This window comes from Acartia tonsa, chromosome 7 (genome assembly GCF_053477335.1).
Source record: "Acartia tonsa isolate MP-2025a chromosome 7, ASM5347733v1, whole genome shotgun sequence".
NCBI classification, from domain to species: domain Eukaryota; kingdom Metazoa; phylum Arthropoda; class Copepoda; order Calanoida; family Acartiidae; genus Acartia; species Acartia tonsa.
In genome coordinates this window covers 6,906,946-6,923,812 of record NC_137266.1, presented here as the reverse complement: position 1 = coordinate 6,923,812, position 16,867 = coordinate 6,906,946, and the positions used below count along the sequence as shown (strand labels likewise).

General features: G+C 32.5%; 2 protein-coding genes across 3 annotated transcripts; both read left to right on the top strand.

The window, feature by feature from the left end:
• Positions 1–67: 67 nt before the first annotated feature.
• Positions 68–2,957, top strand: LOC145324752 (uncharacterized). Of its 2 annotated transcripts, none has more exons than XM_080167360.1 (5): positions 68–225; positions 691–803; positions 1,181–1,218; positions 1,969–2,047; positions 2,575–2,948. In XM_080167360.1, exons 1-5 carry the CDS (start codon positions 106–108, stop codon positions 2,621–2,623), a joined length of 399 nt encoding a protein of 132 aa, XP_080023486.1. In that variant the 5' UTR covers positions 68–105; the 3' UTR covers positions 2,624–2,948. The 2 variants fall into 2 exon arrangements, with proteins under 2 accessions (XP_080023486.1, XP_080023487.1); XM_080167361.1 differs by having other exon boundaries at positions 69–225; positions 1,975–2,047; positions 2,575–2,957.
• A 4,046-nt stretch (positions 2,958–7,003) lies between these two features.
• Positions 7,004–15,766, top strand: LOC145324081 (uncharacterized). The gene is made up of 11 exons (XM_080166707.1): positions 7,004–7,052; positions 7,408–7,628; positions 9,210–9,334; positions 10,419–10,470; positions 11,044–11,105; positions 11,423–11,537; positions 12,580–12,689; positions 13,247–13,301; positions 13,654–13,738; positions 14,200–14,253; positions 15,652–15,766. Exons 1-11 carry the CDS (start codon positions 7,006–7,008, stop codon positions 15,752–15,754), a joined length of 1,029 nt encoding a protein of 342 aa, XP_080022833.1. The 5' UTR covers positions 7,004–7,005; the 3' UTR covers positions 15,755–15,766.
• Positions 15,767–16,867: the final 1,101 nt, after the last annotated feature.

Here is a 16,867-nt window from a genome sequence, read left to right as displayed (position 1 = left end):
GATAATAGTAGTAGTATACCTAAGCTACCACCCCTGAACAAGGGGCAGAGTATGTCACTACCTAGTATAACTGATTACGATTAATATTTAGGTATCGGAGGAAGGATGGATAATAGTAGTAGTATACCTAAGCTACCACCCCTGAACAAGGGCCAGAGTATGTCACTGCCAAGTATAGCTGACTATGTGGATCCCAGAGATGTCAAGATGAATGAGCTTGAAAAGGTATGGCTCTAATTATGTCATATACATTCAGTAATCAACTAATCAATGAGTTAAATAGTGAACATAAAGACCTACTATTTTTGAGTAAGGTAAATATGAGACAAACTATATTTTTTTATGATGGGGGGGGGGGGAGGTTCTTAAATCAACTTACTAAATAGTCTAAAACCTTCACAAGAAATATTCAAGATGTCTCTAGCATGACCCACAAAATCTTTTTTTTTTAGCGTTTGTAGCCCATATTTCTTAATTGATTATTAAAAGATGCATATGTCCTTGTTCTCTATACATTTCCACATTAGAAGATATAAAAATATTTTTTTTACATCAATTAACATTGGATATTATTAGAGCTACAGTTTTGAAAAAGTGGCTGAGGAAAAAGAAACTTTTTATATCTTTTGTTATCTGGACAAACATACAAACACAACCACACCATACATAAATTAATGTTTTTTTTTGCAGGTTATAAATCAGTATCAAGAGAAGCTAAATGATGTAACAAGCAACTATCAACAAAAGATTGGAATATTGGAGAATAAAATCATTGAGAAGGAATTAGAGAGGAGCTACTCTGGGTAATAATCAATTTAGACATTTTTTTTACAGAGTTTATGAAAAGTGTACAACATTTAAGTAAGAGAATAGAGGGAGCAGGTGCTTTACATAACTTTGTCCCAGCCTTGGGGACCCTTTTCCGACTCTGTGAATTGGGTCTAAAATACCAGCAAATAGCTTCTAAAATATAAACTAAACATAGCCAGGTGCCTGTTAAATAAAATATTTCTTGTCTGCTAGCAAAAAGGTCTTTGACACCTATACCTTTAAATTTATTTTTACAACATCCAAGAATCCAAGAACATTTTTGAATAAATCTCAATAATTTAAATATTGCTAAATTTAGATTTTATATTACTTTACAAAGATTAAATTTTAAAAAATCTTTTATTTCTAGGACGGATATTAGAGATGAGTATGAAGATGGACCATTAGGTAATTAATAATATAGCTGATAATTTTATTCATTTAAATCCTCTGCAATAAATTTCCATTTATATTTTACATTAATAAAACAAATGCAGGCAGGGAGGAGCCATTGGTCTGTTTATTGCTTTAGTCCCAATAGTTTTATAATAATGTTTTCCTATTTGTTGGCATACAACTTTGGAGACTTTCATTGAATTCTTATTGGTTGGTTTTTTTTAAGTTGAGTCTCCAAACAGTCCACCATTAATTGTAATCTACAGAAGTTTTATTTTGTGTACCATCATTGGGAATGTACATTCATTTATCAGCCATTGTCTTATCCCTTTAGAACCCTAACTTGTTTGTTATTTAGCCCAAAGTAAAGGTTTGACTGCATGAAACAGAGTTTTTTTTATATGCAATAGGAATTAAGTCAAATCAAATTCAAGTTTGATTACAATAACTTATTTTGTGAAATCGCACCTTAAGGGGCGATTTGCCGTTTTTATATAGGTTATTTTAGGTTAGGTTAGGTTATATTGGGTTACGTGATTGCCCAACAGGGTTAGGTAATTGGCCCAGCAAGGTTAGAGCCCTCCGCAGGGGCTAGAAATAGGAGAAAACCTACTGTCAAAAATATGAAGAATCGCCCCTTAAGGTGCGATGTCACGAAAGGGACTATACCCCATATTTTTTTTTACATAATCTAAAGCAACTATATTTATTAACAATTGAAAGTATCTGAGGAATTTGTTACCTTGTCCAATACTTATCAAGTTTTAGATATGTCCCCAGAGAGACATGCCCCGCGAACACCCCACAAGTCTCCAACAAAGTCAGCCATTGATGTCATCAGGCAATCTTAGATCATTTTGATCTCATTTACCAAGTTAATCAACAGTAAGATTTAGAACAGACAGCTAGAAATGAAGGAAAGCCATTTTTAAAAAAAATAAGATAAAAGATGTTCTAATTATGAGGATGTTTAGGAAAAAAAGGAATAATTTAACCCCTTAAAAAAATATAGCTCCAATAAAAACCAAAGCCAATGGATATAGAATAGACGTGGATATTATGTCAGGTGATAAATTATCATTGATTTGGGTTGCTATCTCCCCTGTCATTTATTAGGCAGTTCATTCATCCATTAGGAGGGGAGGGGGTGGAGGTGGGGGATCGTTACTTTATCCAGCTACATGCTTAACTTAATAATATGGAGTAAGATCCAAAAGTGATAATAAATCCATTCCTCTACTGAAATATTGTTCCTCTTTTAGTATCTGGAACAGATAATAGAAAGACAAATTATAGACAAACAAAAAAAAGAGACTAACAAACTGACAGATATTATTTAAATCAGACCTAAGATATAAACCACCGAAGGGAAGAAGATGAAATGGAAGATGAAAAATTAGAAATCAACGGCTTCTAGTAAATCATGTAGAATTATTTTTAGTTTATTTTCTTTAACTCATTAAATTTATAGGTTTACAAAAACCTGTGAACTATGGTTCATATTTTTAATCAAAATTAAGTGTAGAGTATATTTTAATTGTTTATTGATTTGTTAAATTTTATTCTAACTGTTATTTACAATCAATTAATATGAAAAACAAGTTGAAAAATGTATTGTAAGTTTTTTTTGTTAATCTTAACTTAAATTTAACGATGTAAAAAAGTTTTTAATATTTAAAATGTATCATAATATAAAATAATATTAATATTATAGAATTATTAATAGAGAATGAAATAAAATTTTAATAAAACTTGATTTTAAAAATTCTATAAATGTAGGATTCATCATCATTACCATTAGGCCAAGTACAATGGCTCTCTAATCTTCTTTGGAATTGGCACGATTTGAGGCATCATTGAGTTATAAGATTCATCATCTTGCAGTTAACATATGAGTTACCTTCTTCTTGTTGTTTTTTTTTGTTTTTGTTTTTCTCTTTCCTTGGGATTTGAACTGATTGGTTTTATCACCATGATCATTGCTTAGAGTTTCTAACGTCTACATTTTCCAGGGACAAGGGACCAGGATTCTAAAAAACAATCTTAAGTAAAATTTCCCCAAAGCCATCTGCCCTCCTTTCGCCCTTTCTTCAAACTTTCCTTTACTTACAGCCTAAAACATTTTTTTACGCCAACATAAGCCTCTAAAAAATCTAAGTTTTTAACAATTTCAAATGGAATTCATTTGCTGAATTACGGCCCCTACCATTTTTTCTGTTTTATTGTCAGTTTTATGCCTTTGTGATCTTGTGAAATGACGTTTTCATATTTTTTGGTTTCACAATTTTTGGGACTTTTATTGTATTTATATTGGCTGGCTAATTTAGTTGTAATCTTAATAAGGGGTAATTTTTATCTTATTCCTTTATATCTCTGCCTTTTAATGATATTTTTCTTTCACTATGAGAAAGAAAGTCTTTACTTTGGTAAGTTCGTTAGTATCCCTTTCTGTTTAAGCATCATTATTAACCACCATTATAATTCAACAGTGGCGAATATGCGGAATTCATAAGACACCTCGGAAAGCTACGCACATTGAAAGTAGGAAAGGTAACAAGTACTGTTGCCTTCTATTTTAATTATCAATATTCCCTCATAATATATGTACATCTCTACTTAAGTGCTGCAATGAAAATAACTTTAAAATAAAATACCCAAAAAAAGTGGGACAATTCTAATCACAGACATGAAATTAATGAGATTGCTTAAATAGAAGCCAACATCTTTTTTTAACGAACATTTTCTAGAATTTAGATTTTTGTATTATCTTTTTTTTTTGTTAATTTAAACAGATTATATTTGTACTATCGATTTCAAACTTCGCCCGATGATTCCTATGACAATTAATGTAAGTTTTTTCTATAAACAGTATCATGAATTTAAGAAGTTTTACAACAAATTTACTTATAATTTTGTTTATATCTATGCATTAATATTCAGTTCTGACTCTCTACAAGTTTTGATATTCGTTTGTCCTACCATTTCAGAGCTTTGCTTTTATGGATGTTGTCGTCCTAGTTTTTCATTTAAAAAAAACTGTCTATTATATTGCCACACCGCTAAGAGACTTTTACCTACACTCTAATAATAACTTTACCCCCACCACCGAAATATTTTACATTTCCTCACAAAACAACAAAATTCTTGTCTAATTTTATCTATATAAAGATTCCGATTGGCCTTTTCTTGAAGGGGGAGGGGTGGGGGTGTCTCAACTCCTTAGAAAATAGCTTAAACCCACCGCAGATCCAGAGGAGTAAAGCCCAATTGGTTCAGTGATTACCGAGATCTTAAGTTTCAGAAGGACAGAAAAAAAGACATGGTTCTACTTTGTATTATTGATTATTGCTCTCTTTATTAAAATAAGACTAGGAATTTTAAAATGTGCCATTGTGTAATATTGTCTAAATTGTATGAACAATTTTCTAACTGCTTGAATATTTGTATGTGTGTATGTTCATACATAACATTCAAAGTTTCATATTCACAAAAAAGAAAAAATCATCATTATAATCAATTGATTTGGTTATTGTTTAAAGTTGTTACGCTTTTAAAATGTATCTTACTGCCCTACATATAATAATGCTAAGTTTGAAAACGAGAGAACAATTTAAACAAAAGCAAAGTTAATCAGTAGGGGAGGAGCTGTTTTAATAATATGCGATTCTAAATATTTCAGAAATGAATGAACACTCTTCTTATTCCCTTTTAATTATTCTACTTTTGAAATAAAATGTCATAGCATGCTATTTCATTTCATTACAATTCAGAATAATAAATCATTTAGTTAATGTTGTATTTCTTTAGAAGCAAAGTTATTTTATTATATACCTAGTTATAAATTAGAAGTTATAAATCTTTATTTCGGAAACAGCTGTAAATGATTTTCAAAAGAAGCCGTCTTAACTTTTTTTTTTATTGCTAGCCGGTTCTTTTAGTAAGTAGAAGATGTAAATTTTTCCATAGAATTCAGATATGCAATCGGTTTTTTTGTAGACCTCTTATTTTTTAAGTAATTTAAGTTTTTTTTTAAATTAAGTCGATTTTAAGGTACTAAAATGCAACAAAAAAATGAAAGAAAATGGCCATTATGAACAAAAATAGTAAATGGCCATTTTCTTCCTTTTCAATAAAGTTATTTTGCATATAAAAAAGCAAATATTAGTAAAAAAAATACAGATGTAAAAAGGATATATATTTATTTAAGAAAATAGAAAAAAAAACATACATAAAAATCAATAACAAAAACTTATTTCTAATAACGCAATTCATTTAAATTATATTAGGTCTGTCTGTTTTTCTGTCAATCTGTCTTTCTGTTTTTCTGTCTGACAGATAGTGTCTGTCTGGTTACCTGTCTATATGTCTGATCGAGTCACCTACATCTAATTGCAAAATGTTAAAAAATTCGGGCAAATTGTAAGAAAAATTATTTTTGTCAGTGTTAGTTTAGATTTCTAACTTTGACTTTCTTCTATATTTATATGTGATTTTATTATACTATACAATTTACTTTTTTTGTTTTTCTTTTAACAAGAACAAATATGTGTACAAGTGACGCAGTAAAATAATCTAGATATTACATATACTATAAATGAATCCATTATTTATACATTTTGCAAATATAATGTCGCGTGCAACGCAAATCAAAAGTATTTATAAATTTCTAGATATTCTACATTTAAGTGTTGTTTTAAATAACATATTTGTAATTTCTAGACCTAAGTTAATTTCTGAGAATTTTTAGTTATTTGATATAATTATTAGCGGCTACGCTCCTAAAGGCCTCAAGGACCCTTAATTAGGGGGGGGAGGCAGGCGGAGGGAGGCAGGGGGAGGGAGGCAACAACTCCTACTTTCAATTGTAGTTTGAAAAAAAGGTATTTTTTGGGGAGGGGGTAATTTTTTTCTAGGGGCGATTTCTCTTTGAGGGTTGGTGGTACCCTCTCCAAAAATGTTTATAAACCTTCATAGGACCTAGAGAAGCTACCCTGTAAATTGGAACCATTTCAGTTCAGTGGTTAGCGGTTCCTTCTGTACACACACACACAGACAGAGATAGTTTTACTTTATTACAAAGATAATTTTTCTTAAATAAATTTTTCTTATTTAATTGTCACTTACTATGTACCTACTGGCTTCGCCCTCATTAGGGGGTGGGGTGGAATTAGCACTGCATTATTTTAGTTAAGAAATTATTTTTAAGGGAGGGTGTTTTCTAAATATGCAGCCTAGACCAATAAAAAACTTATTTATATCTTTGGAACATTGAGTCCAGACGATTGTACGATCTTAATAGACATACATACGTATATATAGTTATACTCCAGTGTAGTATTTTAGAGTCCTTGAATTTAATTATAGATATTTTTTAAGCACACGCCTCATTTCTTACGAGACGTATTAAGTTTCATATTTTTATAGGAAAGCACTACTGTTTTACAATTTATAAATCATTAAATCTTTTTTTAAAGATTTAGTTTTAATCGGACCTTTCATAAATATAGTACGAGTTTTAGAGTAAATCCCATTCATCAAAAGCTATATGTGTGTCTGTTTGTCTGTCTGTACTGAATGATCTCGCTTACCGCTATACCGATATGGTTCTTCTTTTCAATGTAGCTTCTCATAGACCCTGGGAAGGTTTATAACTATTTTTGGTTAGGGTACCACCACCCTCCCAACAGAAATCGCCCCTAGAGCCCTCTAGAACCAATACAATGAAACCCACTACTTCTTTTTTTTCCATGATCCAACAATCTATTTATTTTTTACTTGTGTTTACATTTAAAGATAAAAATGGGTTTAACAGCACAGTCAATATCTGAGGATTTTATAGATAACAGGTAACCTTCATACTAGTCTAGCGTTCAGAGCGTGAGCGGAGGACACGACGGACGGATTTCACTAATTTCGAATTGTAGAGAGGATTCGCTTTAATCCCCAGTTTCTATATACATTTTTTATAGACAAACAAAATAATACTGATTTGAATATTTAAAGAATTAGGTTGGGTTAAACAGGATAACAATGATTCCTTCCTTTTATATATTTTGGGGAAGGAATGGCAAATACAACAATAGAATACATGGTGGTTAATGTTATCATTTTTTGAGCCATCTGCGAGTAATACTTCCTCAGAGTACATGACAATCTGGTGCAATATCCAAGTAATAATACATCGATTTTCTTATGTTTTAGAATAAATTTAACACCTTCACCTGTTTCACCAAAATTAAGAACAACTTTTTACAACAACAACAATAATAATGTCTTCATAAAACCGGCTTTAAAACCAGTTCCAAGAAATTTTCCTCCCAAAGACGACATTCAAACCCCAAATTTTGGCGCCAAATTATTTGTAAGAAAGTCACCTGTTCCATCTCCAAGATTGTCAGACATTTTTCAGATGATCAGATTAGGTAATTTTAACTTATTTTGACTTACATCTTATTTCTTTTTTTTTTAAGGTAAAGCTTTTCAATAATAAGGGTCAGCATGTCCGTCCGTAACAGTTATCTAACGGTTAGCTCTCTTTGTTATATGTTACAATTGTCCTATCGATTTCAGGAATGATTTACAAAGCGGAGCAATTCTATAATCATTCATTTAAAAATGTTAGGACAAGAAATTAAAATATTATGAGCGAGGCATCTCTATAATCAAGTCCTTAAAATAAAAGTATGTACCTTAAACAATATCCTGTATTTAACTAAATCATGAAAGGGGTGGGTTTTCTGTTGACCTCTAGGCTCTAAGTATGTTTATTTGTCTACTGTGTCCTCCTATACCTTACTTAACCAAACCTAAAAGAGGCACTAGCAAACATTTTGGATCAACTGCAGTTCACGGTAAAATATTCCTAGTAACGAATATTTCCAAAATCTATTAATTTTAAAAGGACTCTCCACAGAAAAATCAACTTTGGATTTTTGAAAATCTAACCTGAAATTATTATTCTCTGTTCAATTTTAGGCATTTTTTGTTTTTGTGGCATCGCGATCGAAGCCCTTTGAAATTTTTACCTCCTTTAAGTGAAACCTCCCGCCATTTAATTTGTGCTGCTTTAGTGATTTTTAGCTTCTATTTTTGCCGCCGTTGCCGCATTCATCGCCCTTCTCCGCCGCTACTCCGCTATTCATTGCTGTATGTCGCGGTTCAATACATGCTCCCCTCTCCCTTGTTCAGAAATTAAATGGAGACTGGGGGTGTTGTGTATAGCAACGTACGCAATGTATAGCGGAGTAGCGGCGGAGAAGGGCGATGAATGCGGCAACTGCGGCAAAAGATGGTTATATTTGGCGGAGGCGAACACAAAATGGAGGCGGCAGGATTGTCCAGTCAAGGAAGAGGATAAATCGTAGAGCGGCCGGTTGCAATGGAGCAAATGTTCTTTAGCGGCAAACATATATTGAGTGGAGGAAAGTGTAGTATATATTGTTATAGCGGCAGTACAAATAGGCGGCGGACAAAATTTTCAAAGGGCTTCGATCGCGATGCCACAAAAACAAAAAATGCCTAAAATTGAACAGAGAATAATAGTTTCAGGTTAGATTTTCAAAAATCCAAAGTTGATTTTTCTGTGGAGAGTCCTTTTAAAGGCTGCCAAACGGCTGAACTACCGATCATACCCGCACACAATTTTAAGTGGCATAAGAAGGCCTACAAATAATCTGAAATAGTCAAGACCCAATGATGCACAGGGAAAGCTTCACTCAAGAAAAAACGCATAAAATAGGTCTTTTTCGCGCATTTCTCTGCACTACGAGATAATTATGCATTATTGATTTATGGCTATTTCATATTATTTCTAGGCCTTCTTATGCCGCTTAAAACAGTGTGCGGGCATGATCTTTACGTTCAGCCGTTTGGAAGCTAGCAGCCTTTAAAATTCATAGATTTTTGGAAATATTCGTTACCAGGAATATTTTACCGTGAACTGCAGTTGATCCAACATTTTTATAAATTTAACTGAAATTTTAAAGTTTTATTGATCTCTCTAGGTGATATAGAAACATTGGATTATTGGTTGTGCCAAAGAAAATTTAACTTAGATGCCTACCATTCTATTCTGGCTACCACCCCACTACTTCTAGCAATACAGTATAAACATTTAGATATTGTAAAGGTAAGATTTTGATTTTTATCCATAAGAAGCGTAGCAATAATAAACAGGGATCTGAATGGATAAGCTGGTGGCCGATAATTGATGACACACAAAATTACCCCTGCTGCAGAATAAAGTTAGTGGTTGAAACGTTTGAACACACAACTTAATAAACCAACCAATCAAAATTCAGTAAAAGTCCCCAAAGCTGTTAAGACAACGAATAAGAACACATTTTAAAAAAATTGGGTACTAGTGTACATTGTCCCCAATTCCTTCCTGAATAATAAAGATCGCCATCTATAGAATAAGAAATAAATTGGAGGTAAAGACACTGTTGAATGACAAAATAAAAGCTTTATATAGTTGTTTTGTAGCATGGCACGGTAACGGCGAGTAAGCCTTCAATCTGAACCCATTTGGATGCTTTGAACATTTTGTTTTTGTCATTGCCATATTTGGTTAAGGTTAAACTTCCAACTGATTCTAAAAATTGTAAATAGTTGATAGGCGGCTGCCGAGACCTGAATTGTAGAGACTTATTCTCTGTGTTCTTTATAATTCCTATATGACAATAAGGCAAATGTTCCAACATCGAACCTAGTAAAAGTGTCTGACTCTGATTATGACGTAAAATAAAAATTAGCCAAAGAGAGGCCAGTATACAATGGTAAAACTTATAGTGGCCTCTCATTGGCAATTTTTTTACGTCATAATCAGAGTCACACACATTCACTAGGTTCTCCTTAGGTTCTGCTTAAAAACTAGCAAAAGCAATTCAATGGCCAGAGAGGAAGGGGCCAATGGGCTGTTTATTACACTAGTCCCTAAAGTTTTATAATAAAGTTTTCTTATTCATTGACATACAAATTTTGGGGAATTTTATTGAATTTTGATAAATCTAGTAGAGTGTTCAAATGGTTCAACCACATAATCTGCAGAAGGGATAATTTTGTGTACAATAATTGGGAGCGTACATCAAAATATCAGTCATTATCTTATCCCTTTAGATCCCTGCATTTTGATATATTGAACCGTATATTTTAGCTAAAATTTCAATTTTAAAATAAAAATCACGAAACCTTGTAAAAATGATTTTTTTCAGAGTATTATTAAACACGGCTGTGATGTTAATAGAACTAAAGTTTCTAATGAAGGTAATAAATATTCTTTTTATGTTATCCAGAGGAGTAAGGGGTAGAGATCAGCCCATTGGAAATAGACTAAACCCTATTTAATTTTCTTACCTAGCCTGAAGTTAACTTAGATTTACATAATAAAATAATATGTAAGACTTAGGAAACCGTAACTCTTAGAATATACCTAGTAATATAGGACTAGACCCAATATCAAGAGTATGAAGTAATAAGGCCAAAAAATAAAAAAATAAAGTAATTTCTCGTATTCATTCGAATCCGGTGGATAGGAACCGGTTCTCATCCATACGAAAAAACTATGTCTAGCATCATATTATATCCAGCTTTCTACAAATATAAAATTGTACAATCATAATCATAATCGGAACCTCGGGGCTAAAAAAACTACTTTTAATCTTATAATTGTACATTCTATATCCGCGGAAAGCCGTTTATAATACGATGCGAGAAATAACTATTATAATACACTTGGGTCAAAAGACAAATATGGCAGAATGCAGAATATTTTGAAAGGGTAAATGTATACTTTTAATGTTTCTATTTGGATCTAGATAATAATATATATTTTCTTAGGTCTTGATATAATGCCACCTCTCATTTCTGCAATTAAATATGGACATCTTGATATTTTTAAAGTAAGTATTTTTTCCACTTTTTAACGATAATAAAATGCTGAAGCAACAACGAGCTTTTAAAAATGATTCCAAGACAAACGCAGGAGTGACAAACGTCGGCATTGAAAACGCATAATTGTCTAAAATATTAAGTTATTTAAGAATTTCTGTACAGGTTATGTTAGGTTAAGCTATCAGAATATACAAATACGCCCCCCGCAGTGGTTAGGCATTTAAAAACATATAATATGGTTTAAAATAGGTTAGGTTAGGTTAAGTGTCAATTCCGACGTTTGTCACTCCTGCGTTTGTTCAAGGACTAAAAAAATTTCTTTCAGTATTTGTTAACTGTTCCTGAAATACAAATTGAAATTGAATATAAACAAAAATCAGCCATTGAATGGACTTTGGAATATAACCGACCTATGCACATGGCTGAACTATCAAAATCAGGTAAAGGAATAGCTATCGTATTGTAGACAGCTTTCCGCGGATACTGAATTTAAAATTTATTAAAATCATTTTTGTTAGCCACAAGGGGCCGAAGGCCCTGGCTAAAAAATGTGATAATAATTTAATGATTTTTATTTTAATATTTATGGAAATTTGTATGTAATACGATGCTATACATAATTTTACAGTATGGCTGAGAGCTGGTTCTAAACCAGCGAATATCAATCGGTTTCGAAGCTATACTAAAACAAGGATGACAACATCCATAAAAGCGAAGCGCTGAAACTGTAGGACAAACGGACATTAACACTTGTATAGTGTCAGAACTGAATAATCAGAATATAAATGTATAAGAGTCGAAGCAAAATTGTAAGTAAATTTGTTGAAAAAATGCTTGATACAGAAAATTGTTTATGGACATACTGACATTTTTAGGACTTAATTTTAGAGTTGCTTCGCTTATAATATTGTATCTTGTTGTCCCAGGAATCAGTATACAAAAAATGAGATCAATCGGATGATTAGATTACATCAAAATTTGTTGTTAAAAAAGTAAAAAAATCAACATGTTTAAAATGGACGTACGGACATTTTGGTAATGATTATAGAGTTGCTACGCTTTCTAAATCGTACCTAACTACTACAGGAATGACCATGCAAAGTTGAAATCGATAGGACAATTATAACATGCCCAAATTAACGAAAAAAGCTATCCGTTACGGACGGACGGACGGACCGACCCTAATTATAGAAAAGCTTCGCTTTTAAAAATTCTACTAAGCAAATTAATTCCATTTAAAGTTGCTGAAAATTTTGATTTTCTATTGGCGTTATGTTGGCGTTAAACTTATTTTGTGCTGTAACTAAGGGGAAAGGGGAAAGTGGAAGTTTGTCCCTAATTCTCCTATTGTTAACAATAGTTATGTGCCACTAGCATATAGGGCCTTTGTATTCCAAGGGAGACGGTATACAAATAATCTTAAACAATTCAAAGGCTTTTTAAAATTAATACCTACTAAATATTGACACATAATTGCTTTAGGTGTAAAACTTCCAAAATTTGTACTACATGACGCCATAAAAAAGAATGGTTACGTTGGTGGACAAGAAATGGCTTTTCTACTACTTCAATATGGTGCTGATATAACACAGGTTTCTATACTGTTTTACATTTTATACATTTTATAAAATAGATATGATTTTGATTTTTGATTGTTCAGTGTCGGTTCAGTGTTTAGCAATATCCTTGAGTACAGATAGACACATACAGATCCTGCTTCTTTTACATAAAGATATATTTTTCTATGGGTGGAGATTAAACATTTTTCTTGGGATATTTATGTTAAAGAATACCACAACAATTAGCTTTGAATTAGTATAGGAGTATAACTACGCTTCTAATTTTATTTTGGAAATTGATCAAATAGTTTTAAAATATTACACAAAAACACATATCTTCCTACTTTAAATTATTGGATATTCAATTGGTATTTTTTTTTATTTGAAAAATATTAGATGCTAGCTGTGCCCCTTGCATATAGGGGCTTGAAGGTCAAGGTGTAAGGAACCATAGCCAAGAACCATCAGAAGAATCTAAAAAAAGTCTAAATCCTTCCCAGAACCTATATTAAGCTTCCCTATAATGTTGATTTTCAGACATAAAGAACTTACTACTTTATATACTAGAAAAGTTTTTATTTTTATGCTAGGTTGATATTGAAGGGTCTACGCCATTAGAATTAGCTGTCTATGTTGGAAATAAAGGTAAAGAAAATCGATATATTATTACTTGGATGTTGCACCATATTTTCGCCTACTCTAGAAAAATTGTCCATTCAGTTGGCTAAAATAACGATACCCTGCATTAGCCTCTTTTACCCCATAGTCATACCCTCTATTGAAGTAATCAATAAATGAGGATTAAAGAAGCAATCTAAATTGACGACACAATTTTTCCCGCCATAATATCCACTTATATTATTTCCATTATAACAAATCAAATTTAAATTTTAAAAACAATGCAAATCACGAAACCTTTTAAGTAGAATTGGGGAAAATAAACTTTTAAGATATATGAAAACGAGTAGATAACTATATGAATTTTAATATTTTTTAGAGCTTGTAAAAAGTCTATTAGGTGCTGGTTCTAATCCATGGAAAGTCAAAGAATCAGTGCTAAGAAATACAGAATCTGACATAAGGTAAATAAAGACAATTTGATCTAAATTATCACTGGATACTTTCCCTCAAAGTGCATTATCATCTCAGAACCCCCCCCCCCTCCCACTATTTTAAATAAATTAAAAATAAAAGGGGAGAAAAGTTTTTGCATAACCCCTGCAGGGCTACCTTGTACCCAATATAACCTAACCTAACCGGGCCTAAAGAAAAAATAAATAAAAAACTACCCCCCTTCCCTTATTTTCAGTTTAATTAAAAATAAGGAGGGAGAGTTTTCTCTTGTCGACTATACACTTTAGAAGATACTCCTCAGTAATATTCAATAAAATCCCATATTGTATATTCAGTGAATTAATGGTATAGAGCATTGAAGCAAAAAAGCTCAATTGAATGTCCAGGTGAAGGCGTTGGGGGAACATAAAATAACGTCAATTGACCTATCCTGGATAATTAAAAAATAAATTGATTTTTTTGCTTTCAGAGAACTTATTCTTGATGCCAGAAAATCTTGTACGAGTCTTCAAAATTTATCCAGGTACAATTTATTATCCCTCCAGGGGTTTCTTATGAATGGGGGATAGAAGCCCCCACCAGGGAGAAGTGCATTTTATCCAGGATGAAGAGGGGAAGGGAGGGGGGGGGGGGTTGCGATTGACCTACTCTTCCTTTGACTAATTAGATTAGTGCAAACCTTGGACTTATAAAAGATGTAAAAAAGTTAATAAAAATATGTCTTAAAAGTTCTAAAATCTTTTTTATTTTTATTTTTTTTTTTGGGGGGGGGGGGGGTTGGGATAATTTACTATTATCATACTTAGATGGACCTAAAATTGTATACTTTCTCATTCGTTGGCTAAAAACCTTGAGTACCTCTATCAAACCTTGATTGGTTGATTAAAATAGAAATACACAAACTATTCAACCCAGGGAGTAAGGGAGGGGACAATGGATCGAATATTCAATTTTTAGGACTTTGGGGACTGGCTTAAAGGGAATGTGCAAGAATTTAGCAGTTTCTGACTGAGTTTGGGGACTTGCGCATAGAATGCCGCTACTCGTTATGTATGTTTTGAATATTGCAGACGGGGAGAAGGGATAGGGGAAGTGGGGGGAAGGGAAATAAACACTCGTTGTGTTAGTTTGGAATGTAGCAGACGGGGAGAAGGGAGAAGGGAGGTGGGGGCAAGGGGCAAGGGAAATAAACAGAATAAAAAGGGGCAGGCATATTCTTGCTAGCAGCTGGCCGGGTCCAATAATCTTTTAATATAAAAATCACACCAAAAAACCTCAATATATTTCATCAAAAACAAGTTGTGATTTCACTTTACATGACGCTATGGAAATCTATTATTCAATTAACAATCCCTTTATAATTTCCTACAAATTTATTGGATTAAACTGGATTTCATGCCCTTTCTTTGATAACTCTTATATTGAATTAATTGCCCATTGTCCCCTCCCTTACTCCCTGTATTTAACCAATAATTTAAAACTGCATAAGTGAAAATTTTGTATATCATCATTGGAAATATAAAGAAACTAACCCCTGACCCGCGACCGTGGCTTAACACGTAGCGCAATCGCTCTAGGTGATAGATTCGAATCTTGGTCCGACACCGCGTCATAACTAAAGACTTTAAAAATGGTTCCTACTGCTGCTATGTCAGGTGCGCGACATAAATAGTTAGAGTAGGGGGAATGCCTTGGCCCAAAACAGGCGCAATTCACTACCATGCACAGTTAGGATTTCTCAGACAAAGGTCGTGCAATCAAAGGGTTGGTTGTCTGAAGGGCATTGTTACAGAAACACTGACAAATTGTCAGCGGCCTACGCTCTCCCTGTGGAGGGAAAAGGGCTTGTTACTGTTTTTTAACCTCTGTAGAAAAAAATGAAATAAAAAAAACAATGAATTTAATTTAAAATTTATTTTAGGAACAAAATAATATCAGTATTGAACAGAAAATCTGGCGGGGTAATAAATAATCTAGCAAAGTTACCACTTCCACATAAATTTAAACATTTAAACTTGATGTAATTTTTAAAAAAATTGTATATGATTCTATTGACTAAAAATAAAATTGTTATATAGTAAAATTTTTGTCTTTTACTGATATGAAGACGTTAAAAGTTAGTTATAGCAGCGTAGTATAGACTGATTTCCGCGGATATTAAGATGAAAAATTATTAGATTATAATAAGTTAGAATAAGCAAAAGAATACTGAGGACATGTAACTCTGCCCATAGGGCGGAGACCCCGTCCCTATTTTGTATTGGGTCTTCGAAATCAGATCATTCATAATAGTGTAGGAAATATAAACACAGCTGAGTCCTTACAAAGAAAACAGTAAAAGTGTCGAACTATGACGTCAGAAAAAATTAACAATTAACCAATAAGAAGGCAGTATTCACTGTGGTAAAATATATAGCGGCCTCTCATTGGTTAATTGTTAATTTTTTCTGACGTCATAGTTCGACACTTTTACTGTTTTCCTTTCAAAAGAACAGAGATTAATTTGATAGCAGACAAAAGGGTCTCCACCACTTGGGTTAGGTAGTTTTTTTTAATTATACGTCTATTTTTTTTAACCAAACGTTGCTTAAATTGTTTTATAATGTTTGTTTGTTAGGCTGTTTTTGTATAATTGTAAAAATTCTTGCATAATTTGAGCCCTTAGGTGTATATAATTATACTATAAAATTTGTTCAGGGGTTGAAGAACCCTTTTAAACTTATATTAGAAATTTTTAGTAGCGAAATGTCCGTCTGTATGTCTATATGTATGTCTGTATGTCTGAAACGTTTTGGGGGAAACGTGATTTACTCGGCTCCTATAAAAGATAGACAGCTGAAATTTTAGTGATAAATAAGTCATCATTCTTCATATTTTCCCAAGTTTCATTGAGATATGTCAATTAATTGGGGTGCTAGATCGATTCTTAGATTTTTAAGTTTTCATGATTTTCTCGATTCCTATTAAAGATAGAAGTCTAATATTTTCAAGGATCAAATAAATTCCAATTCTGCACACTTCTAGAAAGTTTCGGTGAGATTTGCTTATTGATTGGGGTGCTAGATCGATTCCTAGTTTTTTAAGTGTTCAAGCTTTTTTGAACTCCTAGTCCAGATAGATGGCTGAAATTTTTAGGA

Excerpts from the sequence above, each read along its gene's own strand:
- LOC145324752 (XM_080167360.1), top strand. The coding sequence starts at position 106 with ATGGATAATAGTAGTAGTATACCTAAGCTACCACCCCTGAACAAGGGC. Across the intron at positions 1,219-1,968 it reads GTATGAAGATGGACCATTAG|TTTTAGATATGTCCCCAGAG; the intron begins GTAATTAATAAT and ends ATACTTATCAAG. Across the intron at positions 2,048-2,574 it reads TCAGCCATTGATGTCATCAG|GGAAGAAGATGAAATGGAAG; the intron begins GCAATCTTAGAT and ends AAACCACCGAAG.
- LOC145324081 (XM_080166707.1), top strand. The coding sequence starts at position 7,006 with ATGGGTTTAACAGCACAGTCAATATCTGAGGATTTTATAGATAACAG. Across the intron at positions 12,690-13,246 it reads ATGGTGCTGATATAACACAG|GTTGATATTGAAGGGTCTAC; the intron begins GTTTCTATACTG and ends TTTTTATGCTAG. Across the intron at positions 13,739-14,199 it reads AATACAGAATCTGACATAAG|AGAACTTATTCTTGATGCCA; the intron begins GTAAATAAAGAC and ends TTTTGCTTTCAG.